Source organism: Peromyscus maniculatus, chromosome 7, assembly GCF_049852395.1.
Source record: "Peromyscus maniculatus bairdii isolate BWxNUB_F1_BW_parent chromosome 7, HU_Pman_BW_mat_3.1, whole genome shotgun sequence".
In the NCBI taxonomy this organism is placed as follows: Eukaryota; Metazoa; Chordata; class Mammalia; order Rodentia; family Cricetidae; genus Peromyscus; species Peromyscus maniculatus.
This window is the reverse complement of record NC_134858.1, coordinates 41,349,043-41,364,351: the sequence shown is the minus strand read 5'-3', so window position 1 is coordinate 41,364,351 and position 15,309 is coordinate 41,349,043. Positions and strand designations below refer to the sequence as shown.

General features: G+C 56.4%; 1 protein-coding gene across 8 annotated transcripts in view; it reads right to left on the bottom strand.

The window, feature by feature from the left end:
• Bcl9l (BCL9 like) overlaps nt 1-15,309 on the bottom strand; it is a 30,968-nt gene that overhangs the window by 10,171 nt on the left and 5,488 nt on the right. For 3 of the 8 annotated variants that reach the window (XM_015986881.3, XM_076576094.1, XM_015986882.3), the window contains exons 2-5: nt 13,937-13,993; nt 4,014-4,115; nt 2,412-2,797; nt 1,645-1,764 (exon numbers count right to left, since the gene is read on the bottom strand). In XM_015986881.3, coding sequence (XP_015842367.1) covers nt 1,645-1,764; nt 2,412-2,797; nt 4,014-4,039 — 532 coding nt within the window. In that variant the 5' untranslated portion in view covers nt 4,040-4,115; nt 13,937-13,993. The remainder of the gene's footprint in view (nt 1-1,644; nt 1,765-2,411; nt 2,798-4,013; nt 4,116-13,936; nt 13,994-15,309) is intronic. The other 5 variants (XM_015986886.3, XM_042280775.2, XM_006993361.4 and 2 more) reach the window with 3 other exon arrangements.

Genomic DNA, 15,309 nt, shown 5'->3' with positions numbered 1-15,309 from the left:
GTCCTTTCCCAAGTTTATACAAATAGCAAGTGCATCCCTGGGATGTAAGTGAAGAAACCGGTCTCCGAGCCTGAGCTGTGAATACCTACATCCTTCTGCCTGTCCTTGAAGAACTCAGTTGCATGGTTGAGTACTGTTGAATGGCATGGTGTCACAAGACTATAATCTCAGCACTTTGGAGGTATAAGCCAGCCTTATATATAGCAAACTTGAGGCTAGCCTCTGCTACATGTAACCTGGTCTCAACTGAATGACAGTCTATCTAAAAGAGGCTGCTCATGGGATCGTCTTTCTTTTTTTTTTTTCCCTCAAGACCGAATTTCTCCGTGTGACAGCCCTAGCTGTCCTGGATCTCCCTCTGTAGACCAGGCTGGCCTCGAACTCACAGAGATCTGCCTGTCTCTGCCTCCAAGTGCTGGGATTGAAGGTGTCCCCACGACTGCCCAACTGGATCTTCTTTTTATCTCTCTGTATCTTTCAAAGTTTTTACAATGATATGGTCTAATATTACAGAAACAAACCTGGGGTAACAGGAGGGTTCCTGTCCCAGGAAGCAGCAAAAGATTCTACCACTCAAGCGTCCGTACAGAGACAGGGAGCACTAAATAGTCATATGGGAGCCTCTGCAGTCCCAGCCAGCTGTGGAGGCTTCTGACTGGCCACCCCTCAGGAGGGTCCACTCATTCCCACTTGCTGACTGGGTCCTCTCTGCCACAGTCATCATAGGCTGCTGAGAGGACTAAACACAGTGGCCAGCGTATTCTTCTGCCTCCTTTCCCTGATTCCTGCCTTCAAAAAGGCCACAATTTAACCAGATGTGGTGACAGATGCCTTTGATGATAGTACTGGGGAAGCAAAGGCAAATGGATTTTTGTGAGTTCTAGGCCAGCCAGGGCTACACACTGAGACCTTGTCTCCAACAATAGCCCACCTATCTCTTCTCTGAAAACACATGTAAGCTTTGAGGGAAAACACCAAGGACATGGATGTCTTAGGTCTCCAGCACATAAGGATGGGTTAAAGAATGAGAGCCAGGCAGTAGTGGCACACACCTTTGATTCCAGCACTCTGGAGGCAGAGACAGGTGGATCTCTGTGAGTTAGAGGCCAGCCTGGTCTACAGAGTGAGTTCCAGGACAGCTTGGGCACACAGAGAAACCCTGCCTCTAAAAACAAAGAAAGAAGAAGAGGAATGGGTATCATTACACCTACTTCTTGTTCTAGCAATTTGCACCTGACCACTTTCTGAGAGTCATTCAGAGGAAGGAACCAGAGTCAGTTCACACCTGCTGTTAGGTTAGCAAGCCTTTGCAAAGCCACGTCGGTCCCAGACTGGACCGTCCCTGCCCATCCTCCATTCACCAGTAGGTGGCAGCATAGGCCATGAAATCTGTTAGAAAAGTAGGTGCGTTGTCCAGGAAATGGACCACCTGAAAGACCCTATGGAGTGGCCAGAGGAGAGAGAGAGAGAGTAACTAAGGACCTGGAAGGCTGGGACTGGGCTACCACAAGGTAGGTAAGCCAAAAAGTGTGACGTACGTTGTCCCGGTCCTGGCCACTTCACCCACAACCCCCTAAAGCCCTAGGTAAGGAGGCTCCCTTAGGACAGCCATCCGTGGAGGGCACCGCATCGAAGGATACTCACTGTGGGCGGCCCCAATGGGCTTATCGTCCTCCTCGCTGTCTGGGCCCGAGCACCATTCGTCCCCACTGTACGGCTGCTTCCGCTCCAGCACACACCTCCGTTTGCTCCGGGGCGCCACCTCTGCCCGGGCAGAACAGAGACAGGAGTGAGCGCTAAGATGTCCTGCCCTTCCACGTGCAGGGGCCCTCCCAGACCATTCTCCACAGTGCCCCTCCCTAAAGGGCACTGCCCAGACCACGGCGGGCACTTTGCCAGTCCTTGGCCCCCGCCACACCACCATTTGTTTCTGATTTCTCTCTCCACCCCTGGCTGCCTGTCTCCCCGTCTCCCCTCCCCCCCCATACCAAGTAGAGCCTAATCCCAACCACAACTGGTTCTAATTAGGGCTGGGGGGGGGGCAGGGAGGAGCCACTGTGACTCTTTTAGGCCCCAGTGCCTGTTCCCAAAGGGCCTGGGGGGGGGTTGTTGCTATTCACCCAGGACACCTCCCTCTCCAGTGTAGGGGCTATGGTAGGAAGGTGGGGGACAACAAAACTACAAGTCTGTCACTCTGTGTCCAGCCCTTCCAGGAGTGGTACCCTGGCCAGCCCTATTCTGGAATGAACCGGATGACTGACTGGCATAGAGATAAGAGAAAGAAAGGTGACCGAAACAACACACATTGGATGGCAACACAGGATGAGGACCAAGCAGGAGATGGTCTCTGAGCAGCTTGGGTCTTGGGCTGCGGATGATGCTAGTCTAGAGATGAGAGAATACGACAATACCTTTGGCCTCTGAATCGAGGGATGGAGTCCCAGCCTCCCGCTGCTCTCCAGAGTCTACGGATACGCTCCGCTCACGCTTCACCTTGCCCTTGAGTGAGCTGAAAGGAGGCACCCCTGCCTGGGGGTTCTTCAGACTTGAGTTGCTAGGTGAGATCTGATTGGCCTTGGCCCCATGGCTTCCCGCCCCCACGCCCTTGGACCCCAGGTTGCAGGTGGGTCCTTGGTTCACATTCTGGTGCTGGGATTGGGCCCCTCCATTCCCTGTCTTGCCATGATTGGTCAATTTATTTTCTGGGTGCATTGGCTTGGCTGGGGCAGGGGGGCAGTGGCCGCGAGGGGACAGCGGCGGGCTCCCTGGAGCTTCTCTCCTCCTGGGGTGGGGTAACCTGGGAGAAGGGAGGAGAGACAGGAAAGGTTAATCCTGCGAGGAGCTAGGCAGGCCTGGACTTTAGCTCCCTTACCTCACCTAATGGTGTAGGGGTGGCTAGACGCTATCTTGAGACCACCTGCTTTTCCCTACCTCAGATAAGAGCAGAGCTCTGTCTCCCCGCCCCCCCAGGGGAGTGGAGATGGAGCAAGGTTCCTTATCTCCTAGGCCCGATTCAAATGGAAACTAGGGCTTTGAGTTGGCAGGATCTACCTACCCTCAGCCTCAGTATCCACCAGCTTCCCTGGCAGCCCGTTCGTTCTCTCTAGCATTTGATGAATCCTTAGCACCTTCTAGGGTTTAAGACTCCTTCCAAGGCCCCAAACCTCAACTATGCTGTGCCCTAACAACTAACAGAGAAGGGCCACAGGACCTGTGAGTCACTGATCAAGCCCAGTCTTATTCCCTAGGGGGGGGGTAGGGAAGCATGATTGAAGTGGTACCCACTGGTCCAGAAGACTCCCCAGAGCCTAAGGGGAAGGCCCGAGAGGGTGGGCCAGTAGGCCCTGAAGGCAGGCAGGAACAGAAGGAGGGGGGGAGGGGAGTGGTATGTCAAGCGAGTACAGCTTGAAGCCAAGGATTCCTGCAGCCTAGGCTGCGGGCCCTTTAAGCTCCAGCCCGCTCCCCCCACCGCCTCCCCCTCCCCGGAGACCTATTAATAGCCGCTGGAAAGATCACATCACGGGAGAGGATATTTATCCCCCCTCATTCCACACCAGCTCAGATTTATTTCAGCCCTGCTGTCCTGCCGCCTGGCCCTGTCTGCCTGCTTCTCCCGGGGAGGAGGGAGGCAGGCACCACCCCCACTCCAGCTCCTACCCCCAACTAGACTGAGGCTGGAGGGCGCCATCACGCCCCACACCACTAGGGTGGGTGGGGGTCTGCTCTAACGGTTTTGGGAGGGACGAGGTAGAAGGGACCAGAAGCAGCCTGCATAGCTCTGCCAGTCTCCTCTGCCCCCTGGGCCCAGGCGCTAAGGCTGGCTGCCAGCTCCTGCCCGGGGCCAGACGTTCCCCCTTCTACCTCCCTTTAGCCCACTGGTGGCCAGGAAGCCAGGTGCCCGAGGGGCTCCTCTCCAAAGCGGCAACGCTTCACAGCTTGGCCCCATCACCGTGGGCCCTTCCCTTCCCCGCTCTCCGAACACACACATCCCACCCTCCGTGACACCCACACACCTTGTCTTGTTAGCCAGGATCCTCATGGCTCCCACACACAGTGGGGCTACGGCCCCTGTGCGTGCCCAGGGCCCAGCCAGGTACTCGGTACTGGAGCAGGGACTGCAGCAACAAGCCCCAAAGAGAAAACTTGTGACTTAGGGAGGGGGTGTATGAAGGGGAAGGAAGGGAGAACCCCACAGCCCCGGGACTAAGGAACTGGATAGGGGAGGGTGGGATTGGGAAGAGAAGACTTCTCGATCCTAAAGACCAGTCCAGTCCCCATCCCTCCCGCACCTTGTCCTCAGGGAACTTGCAGTATCTAGCAAGCCCCCCCCCCGCCCCGGACAACCCTCCCCCCCAAGGGCTGCAGAGTCAGAATTCACTAATAGGCTAGGTCGCAAAAGTGACGCGTGGGGCGGCTGCGAGGTCTGCTCTGGCCCGCTGGGGGACTCCCGCTCCCAGACACGCCCCTCACCTAGGATTCGGGAATCCCTCACGCCCCGCCCCAGCACTGCGCCCTGTCCCCAGGCGCTGCAGCCTTCCAGGGGCCGGGGTGGGGGCACTGCCCCGCCCCGCCCCCAGCTCCAGGCCTAGCCCGTGCCCATCCCGGCAGGCCCGGGCGGGCAGCAAGAGGCCTGGCGGGGCCCCGGGGCTGCAGCTGGGCTCTTCTGGAGACCAGTAACGCTGGCTCAGATTCCTCCCCGACCGCAAGAATGCAGGAGCCTCCCCTCCCCCCTCCCTTGCACCCCCACCCCGCCCCCTTCGGCAGAGCCCGAGTGTAGAGACAGAGCGAGCGAGCAAGGAGCGAGAGAGCCAGCGAGGCAGCGAGCGAGGGTGAGGGAGGCAGACAGGGCTGCAGCGTGGATCTCCCGGGCCCACTGGAGGGCGCGCGGACAGACACACGGACAAGTCTCCCAGGGACTGACTGGGCACCAGCCGGCCGGGCAGACTGGGCGCGCGGAGCTGGGGCATAAGAGACCCACAAGCACCCGAACTCTGACTCACACGCACACTTACAGCTCACACGTGGACAGGGAGACAAAGACACGCACGGAGCCCAGGAAACTAGAGACGCTCACGGCCAGCTGGCGGAGGTGTGCCCGAGGGACTGGGCAGCGAGAACCAGCAGGAGCCGCCGGGCAGCCTGGGGCGTACAGACACCCTGACCGCCGAGCGGAGTGAGAGCCGCCGGCGGACTCATTGAGCAGATGTGAAGACTGAGACCCACACACAAGGGAGCCATAGAAAGTTGAGCCCGACAGTCACAAAGAATACACAGAGGGCCATAGATACACCAACAAGCTGACTTACACAAACACATCCAACCGCCCCCTGCTCTGTCCCCTTTTCCCCGCCCCCAGCAGCGATCCTGGTAAAAGGTGGGGGAGGGAAGGGGAGGAGTCTTGGGTCCTAGAGCTTCTTCCCGTGACAGGTCCGGCTAGACACACCCGTGCACACTCCCGCTCCCTGCTCAGCTGCGGGAAGCTGGGCTGGGACCTCCAAGTCAGGGGGCCCTACCAGGTACACTGTGGACGTCTAACCTTAACTTAACCCCTGTGGAACGTTGGCCTTCCCCACTCCAACTCTGTACCTGGACAAGAAGGTTCTAAAGTCCAGGGCCCAGCTTGCAGCAGCCGCCACCACACACACAAACACACACACACACACACACACACACACACACACACACGCCCAACACAACCAGGGAAGATCAGAGGCAGGAATTGCCAGGGAATCCTGGGAAAACCAGCCTGGTCGATGGTGGACATGCAGCTTAAGCTTTCACCTTCATCCCTGGTTGATTCTCAAAGCTACCTACCCAATTTCACAAAGAGGAACTGAGGTCTGAGAAAAGAACGCTGTATTCTCTTGGGTCACATGACAGCATGAGCAACCAAGGACCCCCGTTCCAGGCACTACAGTGCCCCTTGGAGCCAAGGCTGTTCATCTCAGTCTAAATCACATCGGTGGGCCTCTCACATTTGAGTGCCCGAGCCTATCACCTGTGAAGGGGGTTGGGAATGGGCGGGGCAAAGGCCATCTACTACTTTCGGTTAAGGGTCTCAAAAACTGGAATGAGTCACCTCGGCATGGTGACTCACACCTGTCATCTTAGCACTTGGGAGGCTGAAGCAGGAGGATCACAAGTTCAAACCCAACCTGTGTTGCAGAGTGAGTTCCAGAACATCATAAACTACCTAGCACGACTGTGTCTCAAAACCTTCCCTGAAAAGCTACCATACCGAGGAGAGAGAAAAACAAAAACAACAAAAAACAGTGTAATAATCCAGGGAGGAGCTGTTAGGAATTCTCTTCAGTGCCCGCCCCCAGTGAATCTTAACCGTGGCCCCCCAGGACTCCACCTCCTGCTCCCACCCAGCTGCGAGGCAAGCTGAGTCAAGTACAGATGAATCAGGACTTCCCCATCTCACATCTCCCTGTCTGCCCTTCAAGAGCTGGCCCCAGCTCCCAAAGACCCCCCTCTTCCTCGATCCTCTCCGTCCCAGATGACACTTGAGAGGACAGGAGGAACGATGGTTGGCAGGGCCATGCTTAAGCACTGAACGAACGAGGAGCTGTCCTGACCCCAGGCCAGAAGCCCCTGGAGATGTGGCGCGCCAGGAAAGGCTGGCGCTTTGGGAACACGACGCTCTCAGAGTGGGGAGAGGTGACATGTTCACAAACAGGGAGCAGGTGCAAGTCACCTGAGTGAAAGGCCCGGGAGCCAGCCCATGAGAATGTGCCTGGAGCAAAGGAGCCCAGACAAGGGGGGGGGGGGCAGGCACGGTGGGCACTGGCCTGCGGTCCCTGTGCTTGGGAGGCTGAGACAGGATCCAGGCCGGCTTTGAGAGACTTAACCAGCTTCTAGAACAAAAAGCCTGAAGTGGGGTCACTGGACTCCACTGTGTAAAATAAGGGCAGGCCACAGATTAGGGGTTAGTGAGAACAATCCCAGTTGGAGGAGGGAGTCAAGGAAGGCCCCATGGTCAGAGACTCCAGCCCTGTTTAACACAACTGTCCCCGGTCGGGCAGGCATTCATATGCCCAGTAACAATCTGCCTGTTTTCATGCCGGGAGTCTGCTTGACCAGACCAGACAGCCCACAGGTCTTTCTGACCTGCTCATAACCATCTCAGGGAAGCCAGGCATTGTAGCTCAGGAAACTGAGGCAGGATGATCAGCTGCCTCAAGCCTTCTGAGGCTTCAAGATCAGCACAAGCTACACAAGGAGCCCCACAATAAGACTCTCGCTGCAGTAAATCTTACTGTAAGGCTCTCTACAAAATAAATATCTATGCCTGGGTATGGCGGTTTACACCTTCAATCCTATCACTTGGGAGGTAGAAATGGGCTGGCTTTCGGTGATTTCAAGGCTAGCCCAGGCTGCATACCAAATTCCAGGCCACCTAGGGCTGAGTAGTGAGATGCTATCTCTCTTTCACTCACTCACTCACCACCAGCACCACCAGCACCAGCACCACCAGCACCAGCACCACACAAAATATGTTTTACTTCAGGGCCAGTGACGCCATCAGCAGAACAAATACTTTATCAGAGGACCTATGTACAATCTCAGTAAGATCAGGAAAACAAAGAAATGAGAAATGCTTTGGGGGACCCATGCCCCCACATGTGGTCAACAGAGACTTTCAGAAAAGAAAATGTGATACAAGGGGACAGGGTCCTTGGCCTCTGGCTGAGGGAAGATTCAACTCCCAAGATGATGTCCCAATTCCCCTTTCTCCTGGGTCTCAGGACCCCCTGGTCCTCAGGAACGCTCTTCCAGCACCCAGGTTACTCCCTGAGGTGGTGATTCAGCCGGGTGGGGAGGTCAGGGATTTAGAGTGCAGCTCAAGGACCCAAGGTGTTATTCTGACAGGGACCCTCTAGGTGGGGACTTCCAGGATTGGGGGGGGGTTGGGGTCCCCTGACCTAGGTTCCTAGCAAAACTCCCCTCCCAGGAGTCCATGCAAATAAACAGTTTTGCTTGGGAGGTTTTACCTGGGAGTTTCCAGCCAGACCTGCCCCACCTCTAGCCCCAGGGTGAGGTCAGACGATCCTAACCCTGCAGGACCAAGCAGTCTGCTGATCCTCTGCAGTGCGGGACCTTTGCACAGAGTGCCTGTGGGAGACTCTTGCTGCTCTGCTCTCTCTGGACCACTGTCCCTCTGGAGCCTGTGGGGACACTCGGCGTTGCCGGAACAGGCCCAAGTCCACCTCGCTTCTCTTGACTCTGTCAGCCATTACCCCTGAGTCCAGACCTCAGGAAGCAATCATGCCCTGGCAGTGAGTAGGATGCCCCCAAAAGACTACTGCCCAATCCCTAGCTACTCCCTCCCACTAGGGAGAGGGGTGAGAAGGGAGGGGGGGCACTAGGAAACAAGACAGGGCAGGAAGCCCAGGCAGGCAGCGGGCACTCTGGGCCAGGCACAAACAGCCAACACAGGAAACCACAGCCCACCCCCGCCCACCCCACCCGCCCAAGGCTCTGGGAGAGAGGAGCGCCAGAAGCCCTGTACCCTGACTGAGGCCAGGGCCAGGGGTTAGCCCGGGGCAAAGGAGGTGCTCAAAGCCCTCCAGACTGCTCTGCCCAGGACCCTCTCTGGGGAGGGGGAGAGGAAGCCAGGCTGGCAGAGGTGGCGCTGCCTCTTTAAATCCACCGAAATCCTGAGCTAGGCCCAGCCCAGCTCTGGTTTCACAGGAAGGGAAGGCGTTCAGGAGCCAGTACAGCAGACGCAGCGCAGTGGCTGGAATTAGCCCCTCCGCCCAAATATATCTGGACTCCACCGCCACTCCACTGGCACTTCCTGCCCCCTGGCACCTGCACCAGGGTGGGGGTAGGAGAGAGGGTCTAGGTGCTACTTCTCCCTAATGGGAGATCCCAGTTTCCGGAGGTGGCCTGTTGCTGTGTGGCTAGGGAATGACTTCTTAAACCAGTACTCCTACAATGGGGGGAAAAAATGAGCCAAGCAGCTTCCTGGGGGCCTTCACCTGGCCCTGTCTCCCAAGGGGTTAATCTGGCCCCTATTTAGGGGGGCATGGGTGGCCGAGGAACCTCCTCCAAACTGCCTGGCTACTGGGAACAATGGGGCCATTGTGGGAGGAGGGAGTGCGGGCAGGCGGCTGGCACACACCACGGGCAGGACCTCGCCCAAAGCCTGCCTGCCTGCCTGCCACACTCGGCTCTCTCCCCCAGGTACAGCCAGAGGCAGACACATCTTCCACCCCGGCCTTGCCTGCCTGGCCCGAGCTCTTGGCACCAGCAGCACCTGGATGGCGATCTAGCCCTGTCTGCGTTGACATGCAGATGGCCATGACCCTCCAGGAAGCAGGGGCTTCTGGGCCTGGGCGAGTGGGGGTGGGGTGATGAGACCGGATGTATGCCTGTGATCCTCCTGCAGGGCAGACAGGAAGGCCAAGCTAGGTCTCTAGTGTCAGCCCTGGCGCCCTCAGGCCAGGAGGGCTTCCAGGACTGTGAGCAGCGGTGACAGGCAGGGTCCCCTGCCCCAAGGCCTCCTTTCCCACACCCGTCCCATAAACCTTCCCTCTGAGAAAGTCTGATGCCCTCTGCAGCCTTGACCAGGGCTGGGACCCTGGTGGGTATGGGGGCCAACAGAATGAGAATCTGCTCTGTGGTTGGGCAGATAGAATGCCCGTCACATCACGCCACCTCTAAACTTTAGAACACTGTCCATCTCTTCATCCCCTTGAGCCTCAGTTTACTCACAAGCAAAATTACAAAGCGAGATATTAGCAGAAACCACCTAAAACTGTCTACGGTACATTAGCCCTCAGCAAAGTCCCCTGGGCAATCAATCTCTCTTTGCTAACCCAGTACCCAATAATGTGGCATGTCATAAAGGTACATCTGTAACGAGAAGCACATCTAGATATTTACCCTATGAGCATCCAGGCCAGCAGGGCCCATGGCCATTGCTTTAGTGTCTCACAGGGACATGGCTTCTCTTCGCTCTCTGTGAAGAAGTTTGTCCACTCTACTAACATGGCCCCTAAGCACCCGAGTCCCCCAACTTTCTCCAACCCAGAACAGGAATGTAGAGAGAGCTGCTGTCCCTAGCTCTTAGCCTCAGGTCTTACCCAGGAGGACAGTGAAGGGGGACTTCCCTGCTAGTGATCTGTACCCCTCCAGTCTGACGGACTCCAATACATGCAGGGTTGAGCCAGGAGGAAGTGTGCGTTTACTCTCTTGCCATGGCTGTCTTTAGACAGTAGAGAGGGTCTTAGAAGGCACAGTGGATAAGTAGTTCTAGAGGACAGGAGGGCCCAAGGAGGAAGCCCCATTCTCTTCTCAACCAGAAAGGGCTCTACCTCTCAGGGAGGGGGCCCACAAGCCCACAAAGGGTTAACAAGGTCCTAAAAATAATCCTGTTCCCAGCAGGACCCGCTGATCAGAACCCTTCAGCCATCTGTTCCCGTTTTCTCCTGTTCACATTGGAACATCTGAAACCAGCCCCAGAGCCCCAGCCCGGTCCCAAAAATAGCCCCAGCCTGCCCAAGGAGCAGCCCCAGAGGCTGGGCACAGGACACATCGCCAGCTCAACAGTTAAGCAGGATGGCACAGGCAGATAAGCCCTCCCCTCCCAAGCCCACAGGGAAAGGGAAGTCCTCTCTGTCCCAGGAGGTGGGTGGCACGCAGCATGGGGGCTCTAGCCCATCCCTCCTAGTCCAAAGCCACAGTGGGCACCTGCCAGCCAAGCCCAGACCTCAGACCCAGGAGCCCTGCTATTCCAGGGCTCCCGTTTCTTAAGCCCCAGAAGATCCTAGCCACCTGTCTGCTTAGATCCTTTCTTCTGAGGGTGATCTAGCCCTGCCATCTCCTCCATGCTCCTCACCCAAAGGTTCCCAAGCTCCATCCCCTACCATCCCAGCCCTACCCCAGGATCTTAGAGAGTCCTGGTCACCCACCGGCACTCACAATCTCCCCTGCTGAGACACTAGGGAAGGATTCCAGGGGTATCCCCCCACGATATCAGGGACAATGACATGCCCCCACTCTCCTTCTGGGCTTGAGGCTAGCCTTCCCTGCCTCTCCTCCGTGAGGTGCTGACATGCTCACCCCATCTCTCAGGCAGGGCCCCTCCATATTCAGAAAGTGTTCAGGAAGGACCCCTAAGCCCTGAGCAGGCCTATCCACTGTCTCCACATCACAGCTCCACACTGCCATATTCCTCACTACGGAAGGTCCCTGACTCCTAGACTGGGACAGAGGGAAGAAGGCCATGGAAGCCATTTAAGGACAGTGTCTCCTTCAGTCCGATGGAAGAACAGAGCAGCAGGGGCTGGATGGTGGGAGGGGCCCCCAAACTAAAGCAAACAAACAGCTGGGGGGAGGGAGGAGGGCTGGGCCCAGAAATTCAAGGGCAAGGCCATAGGGAGGGGGGTCCCCAGAACCCAAGCAAGTCTTTTTTCCAGGTCCAAAGGCAACTACAAAACTTGCAATCACGGCCTCAGCCAGCACCAACAAACAGTGGGGGAAACTGAGGCAACAAGGTGAGTCTCGCCAGCTGTGGTAGCCCATGACTTTAATCCCAAAACAGAGGCGAGCAGAGCTCTGTGAGGTCAAGGCCAGCCTGGTCTACACAGCCAGATCCTGCCTCAAAACACTAAAACAAGCTGGGAGCTGGTGGTGCACGCCTTTAATCCCAGCACTCACTGAGGAGGCAGAGGCAGGCGGATCTCTGCAAATTCCAGGCCAGAGCCGGCGGTGGTGGCTCACGCCTTTAATCCCAGCACTCAGGAGGCAGAGCCAGGCGGATCTCAGGCCAGCCTGGGCTACCAAGTGAGCTCCAGGAAAGGCGCAAAGCTACACAGAGAAACCTTGTCTCGAGAAAAAAAAAAAAAAAAAAAAAAAAAAAGGGCTGGAGAGATGGCTCAGAGTTTAAGAGCACTGGCTGTTCTTCCAGAGGTCCTGAGTTCAATTCCCAGCAACCACATGGTGGCTCACAACCATCTGTAATGAGATCTGGTGCCCTGTTCTGTCCTGCAGGCTGAACATTCACTGTATAAATAAAATAAATAAATAAATAAAATCTTTAAAAAAAAAAAAAAAAAAAGATTGCTGGGATTATAGGTTTGTACCTCCACACCTGGTTTATACCCAGTTTATATTGTACTAGGCTTGAACTCAGAGCTTCATGCATGATAAGTAAGCATTCTATTAACCTAACTACATCCCTAGTTTAGCCTTTTCTTATTATTTTTTGAGATAAGGTCTTACTATATTACTTAGGCTGGCCTTGAACTCCCAAAGACAGGACGGGGAGGGGTAGGGGGAGGGGAAAGATTCCTTCCTCAGCCACTAAATGGTTGGAACTACAGGCAGGCTCTTCCTATCACCAAAGCCTTGGAAAATACTTTATTTATTTTTATATTCTTGGGGTGTTTAGAGTTTGCTGGTCTGCTTGTCTGTTTGAGACTGGGTATCATCACACCGTAACCCAAAATGGCCTCCAACTTGAAGAATGACCTCAAATTTGAAGAGATCCTCCTGCCTCTACCTCTCAGTTACTGGAATTCCCATGCCTGGCTTAGAAAGTCCTTTTATTATTCCCTCTTTGCAAGAAAGAAACGTTAAAGTAGCTTGCCCAAGATACACAGCCCACCATTACAAGACCAGGATTGGAAGGAAGCTCAACACTCCAGCAACTGGGTTCTTAGCCAAGGCCCTGCCGGTATAGACGCTGCATGGAGTCGGTCCCTCACAGCAGGCACATTCAGGTCTGGCCTTCATCCCATGCACCCTCTCACCCGCCCTCTAGGTCTGATGGGTACCAGGTCCTGCACTAAAGGCCACAGTCCATGCCTGGGGAAGAGATCAGAGTCCTGAACCCTGCGGCCTCTGCACAGGTGCCCTGCTGGGCCAGGCCTGAGCTCTCAGAGAGCAAAGTTCTTGGGCCTCCCCAACCCCACCCACCCCCAATCCGTTACCTCCTCACCTATCCAGGTCCCTAACAAAGTCAGCAAAGTGGCAAGGCAGGTTCCAGTACTCTAGCAGAGACTCCTGCTGAGACGCCCAAGGCTATGAGAAGCCTTGCTCTCTCCCTCACTGGCCCCCCTCCCGCCCCCGCCAAGCCCCAGGTGGGAGTCAAAGGTCAAGTGGGACTTTCCAGAGAAGGCTGAAGTCCAAGACCCCCTCCCAACCCACCTATCCCATGGCTTTCCACTTTTTTCACTGTCTAAGGTGGAAGCAGGGCCACTTCCGCCCTAGGGATAGTGGCCTCCAGCAGGGAAAGTTGCGGGGGGTGGGAGGGTATTAGGAGAAGGAACTAGAAGTTCTCCCTCCAGAGGACAGTCCAGGAAAAAGAGGCACCTCCTCCCTGTCTCTCCTTCTCTTCCCCAGGCTTTCCCTAACCCTGAGGAGCTCACAGGAGTGTTTGTTGTGAATTCAGAGTTGTTGCTAAGTAAGAAGGGAGGGGAGGGAGGAGGGAGAGTGTGTGTGTGTGTGTGTGTGTGTGTGTGTGTGTGTGTGGTTAGTGTGTGCATGCCTATGCAGCCAGGGCAGCAGAAACCACACTACGGTGGTGGCTGGTGGCCAGTGGCCACCCTGGATTTGACTCAACCAGCAGAGGCCAGAGCCAGGGGAGGTGGGGTGAGGTGGGGACGACACAAGGAGTTGGGACGACCAGAAAATCTACCTTGCCCTCCAGGTCGGCAGAGTTGAGTCTCCCACTTCCCACCAGGGAAAGAGGCTGGGAAAAGGCCTAGAACTTTCACTAGCTCCAGCTTTAACCCTGCCCTGCCCAGCACACCCTTCACCCCAACAGAGGGGACTGCGAGAAGTCAGGGCGGAAAGCCAGGAGGAGGGCGCTCAAAAGACAAGTCAAGCAGGAGGCTAAGCAAGAAAGATGGGGTCACTGCAGATAGGATGGGAAGGCCAAACACACGCACGCGCGCACACACAAGGACATGGACCCGCTCACCTCTGAATAATGTGTGTCAGGTTCAGGCTCAGGGGTGTGGTCTGGAATGGGGGCTCCCTGTGGAGAGATGGTCACAGCTAAAAGTCCCTGGCCAGTAACCTATGCCCCTGATCCTCCCAGCACCCCAACCCTAGCACGCCCCCCTCCCCCGCCGCCGCCGTAATTTACAGACGACCTACAGCTCTAGATAGTCTCAGGGTTGCCCAACCCCCCCCCTTTTTTTTTTCTGTGGATTGGCCAGGAGCCAGGGCTGACCCAGCTGCCCCACCACACCACACCACCCCCACCCCCTCCCTGTCCTGGAAGCAGGAAGGAGAAGGCACTGGACGATCTCAGAGTTAGTTCCCTGAGAGCTTGGCCCCACAGAGAGAGGGAGGGGTGGAGGACTCCCACGACCTGGCCTGAGGACCTGGGGGGAGGGGTGGAGGAGGCCCAAGGATGCCAGCTTCCAGAACCGGTCACCCCCAGGTGAACTTGTGGCAGCGGGAAGCGCTTAGGTTCCTATGTCCCTGTGTGGTCTCCTGGTCTACAACCCTGGTCCCCTGAGTCCTAGGGACCTGATCTAGGTACCAGGGCCTGGGGGGGAGGAAGGTTTAGCAGGCACTGAGTGAGACTCCCAGAGCTGGAGGGAGGGAGGCTGGTGGCTGGGCTCAGTTTGTACTGGGGGTCAAAGGGGAGTTCTTTTCCGAAGAATTCTGGGAGAGACGCCAACTAGAGCAAGCTGCTAACCACCCCCCCTCCCTCTCTCTTGCTGCACTGGGGTGGGGGGGGGGGTGTCCCTGCCAACCAGACTTAACCCTCTGCAGCCTGCATTGCTCCTTGGCTCAAATGGGGGAGGAAACACGGGCTGCACCCAGCTTCTAGGGACGGGGCCAGGTAGCACAGTGTGCCCACCAGAAGGAGGCTGTCTCCATGTGGTTCCGTCTGCACTACCCTGCCCTACCACCATCTAGGTGACTTTTCTAGACTCAGCTCCCTAAGGTGTCTGCAGTGACGTGCCTGTGTGCATGTCTCAGAGACGGAGATTGAGAAACAAACTGAAAATTCCTTGCCAAGGCCCTCCTCCTGCTGGGTCACTGAGCACTGTACCAACATGGGCCTCAACTCCTCCCTTCCTCCCACGGCACTGGGGACCAGAGGCCACTGGAGGGGACAGGGAAAGCCTATCCTATGCCCACCTCCAGACGCTGCCTCCATAGGCCCTTCACTCATACAAATATCCCCTGCCCATCTTCCTCCCCACTGACCTTGGCATGTACTTCCAGAAAAGCGTTCAGTTACTGTCTGAGACTCTAAGACAGGAGAGTGAGTCCTAGCGAGGAATCGGAGCTTCCCAGGGACTATATGTCCCCTGCCAACTTAAATATGCTTTT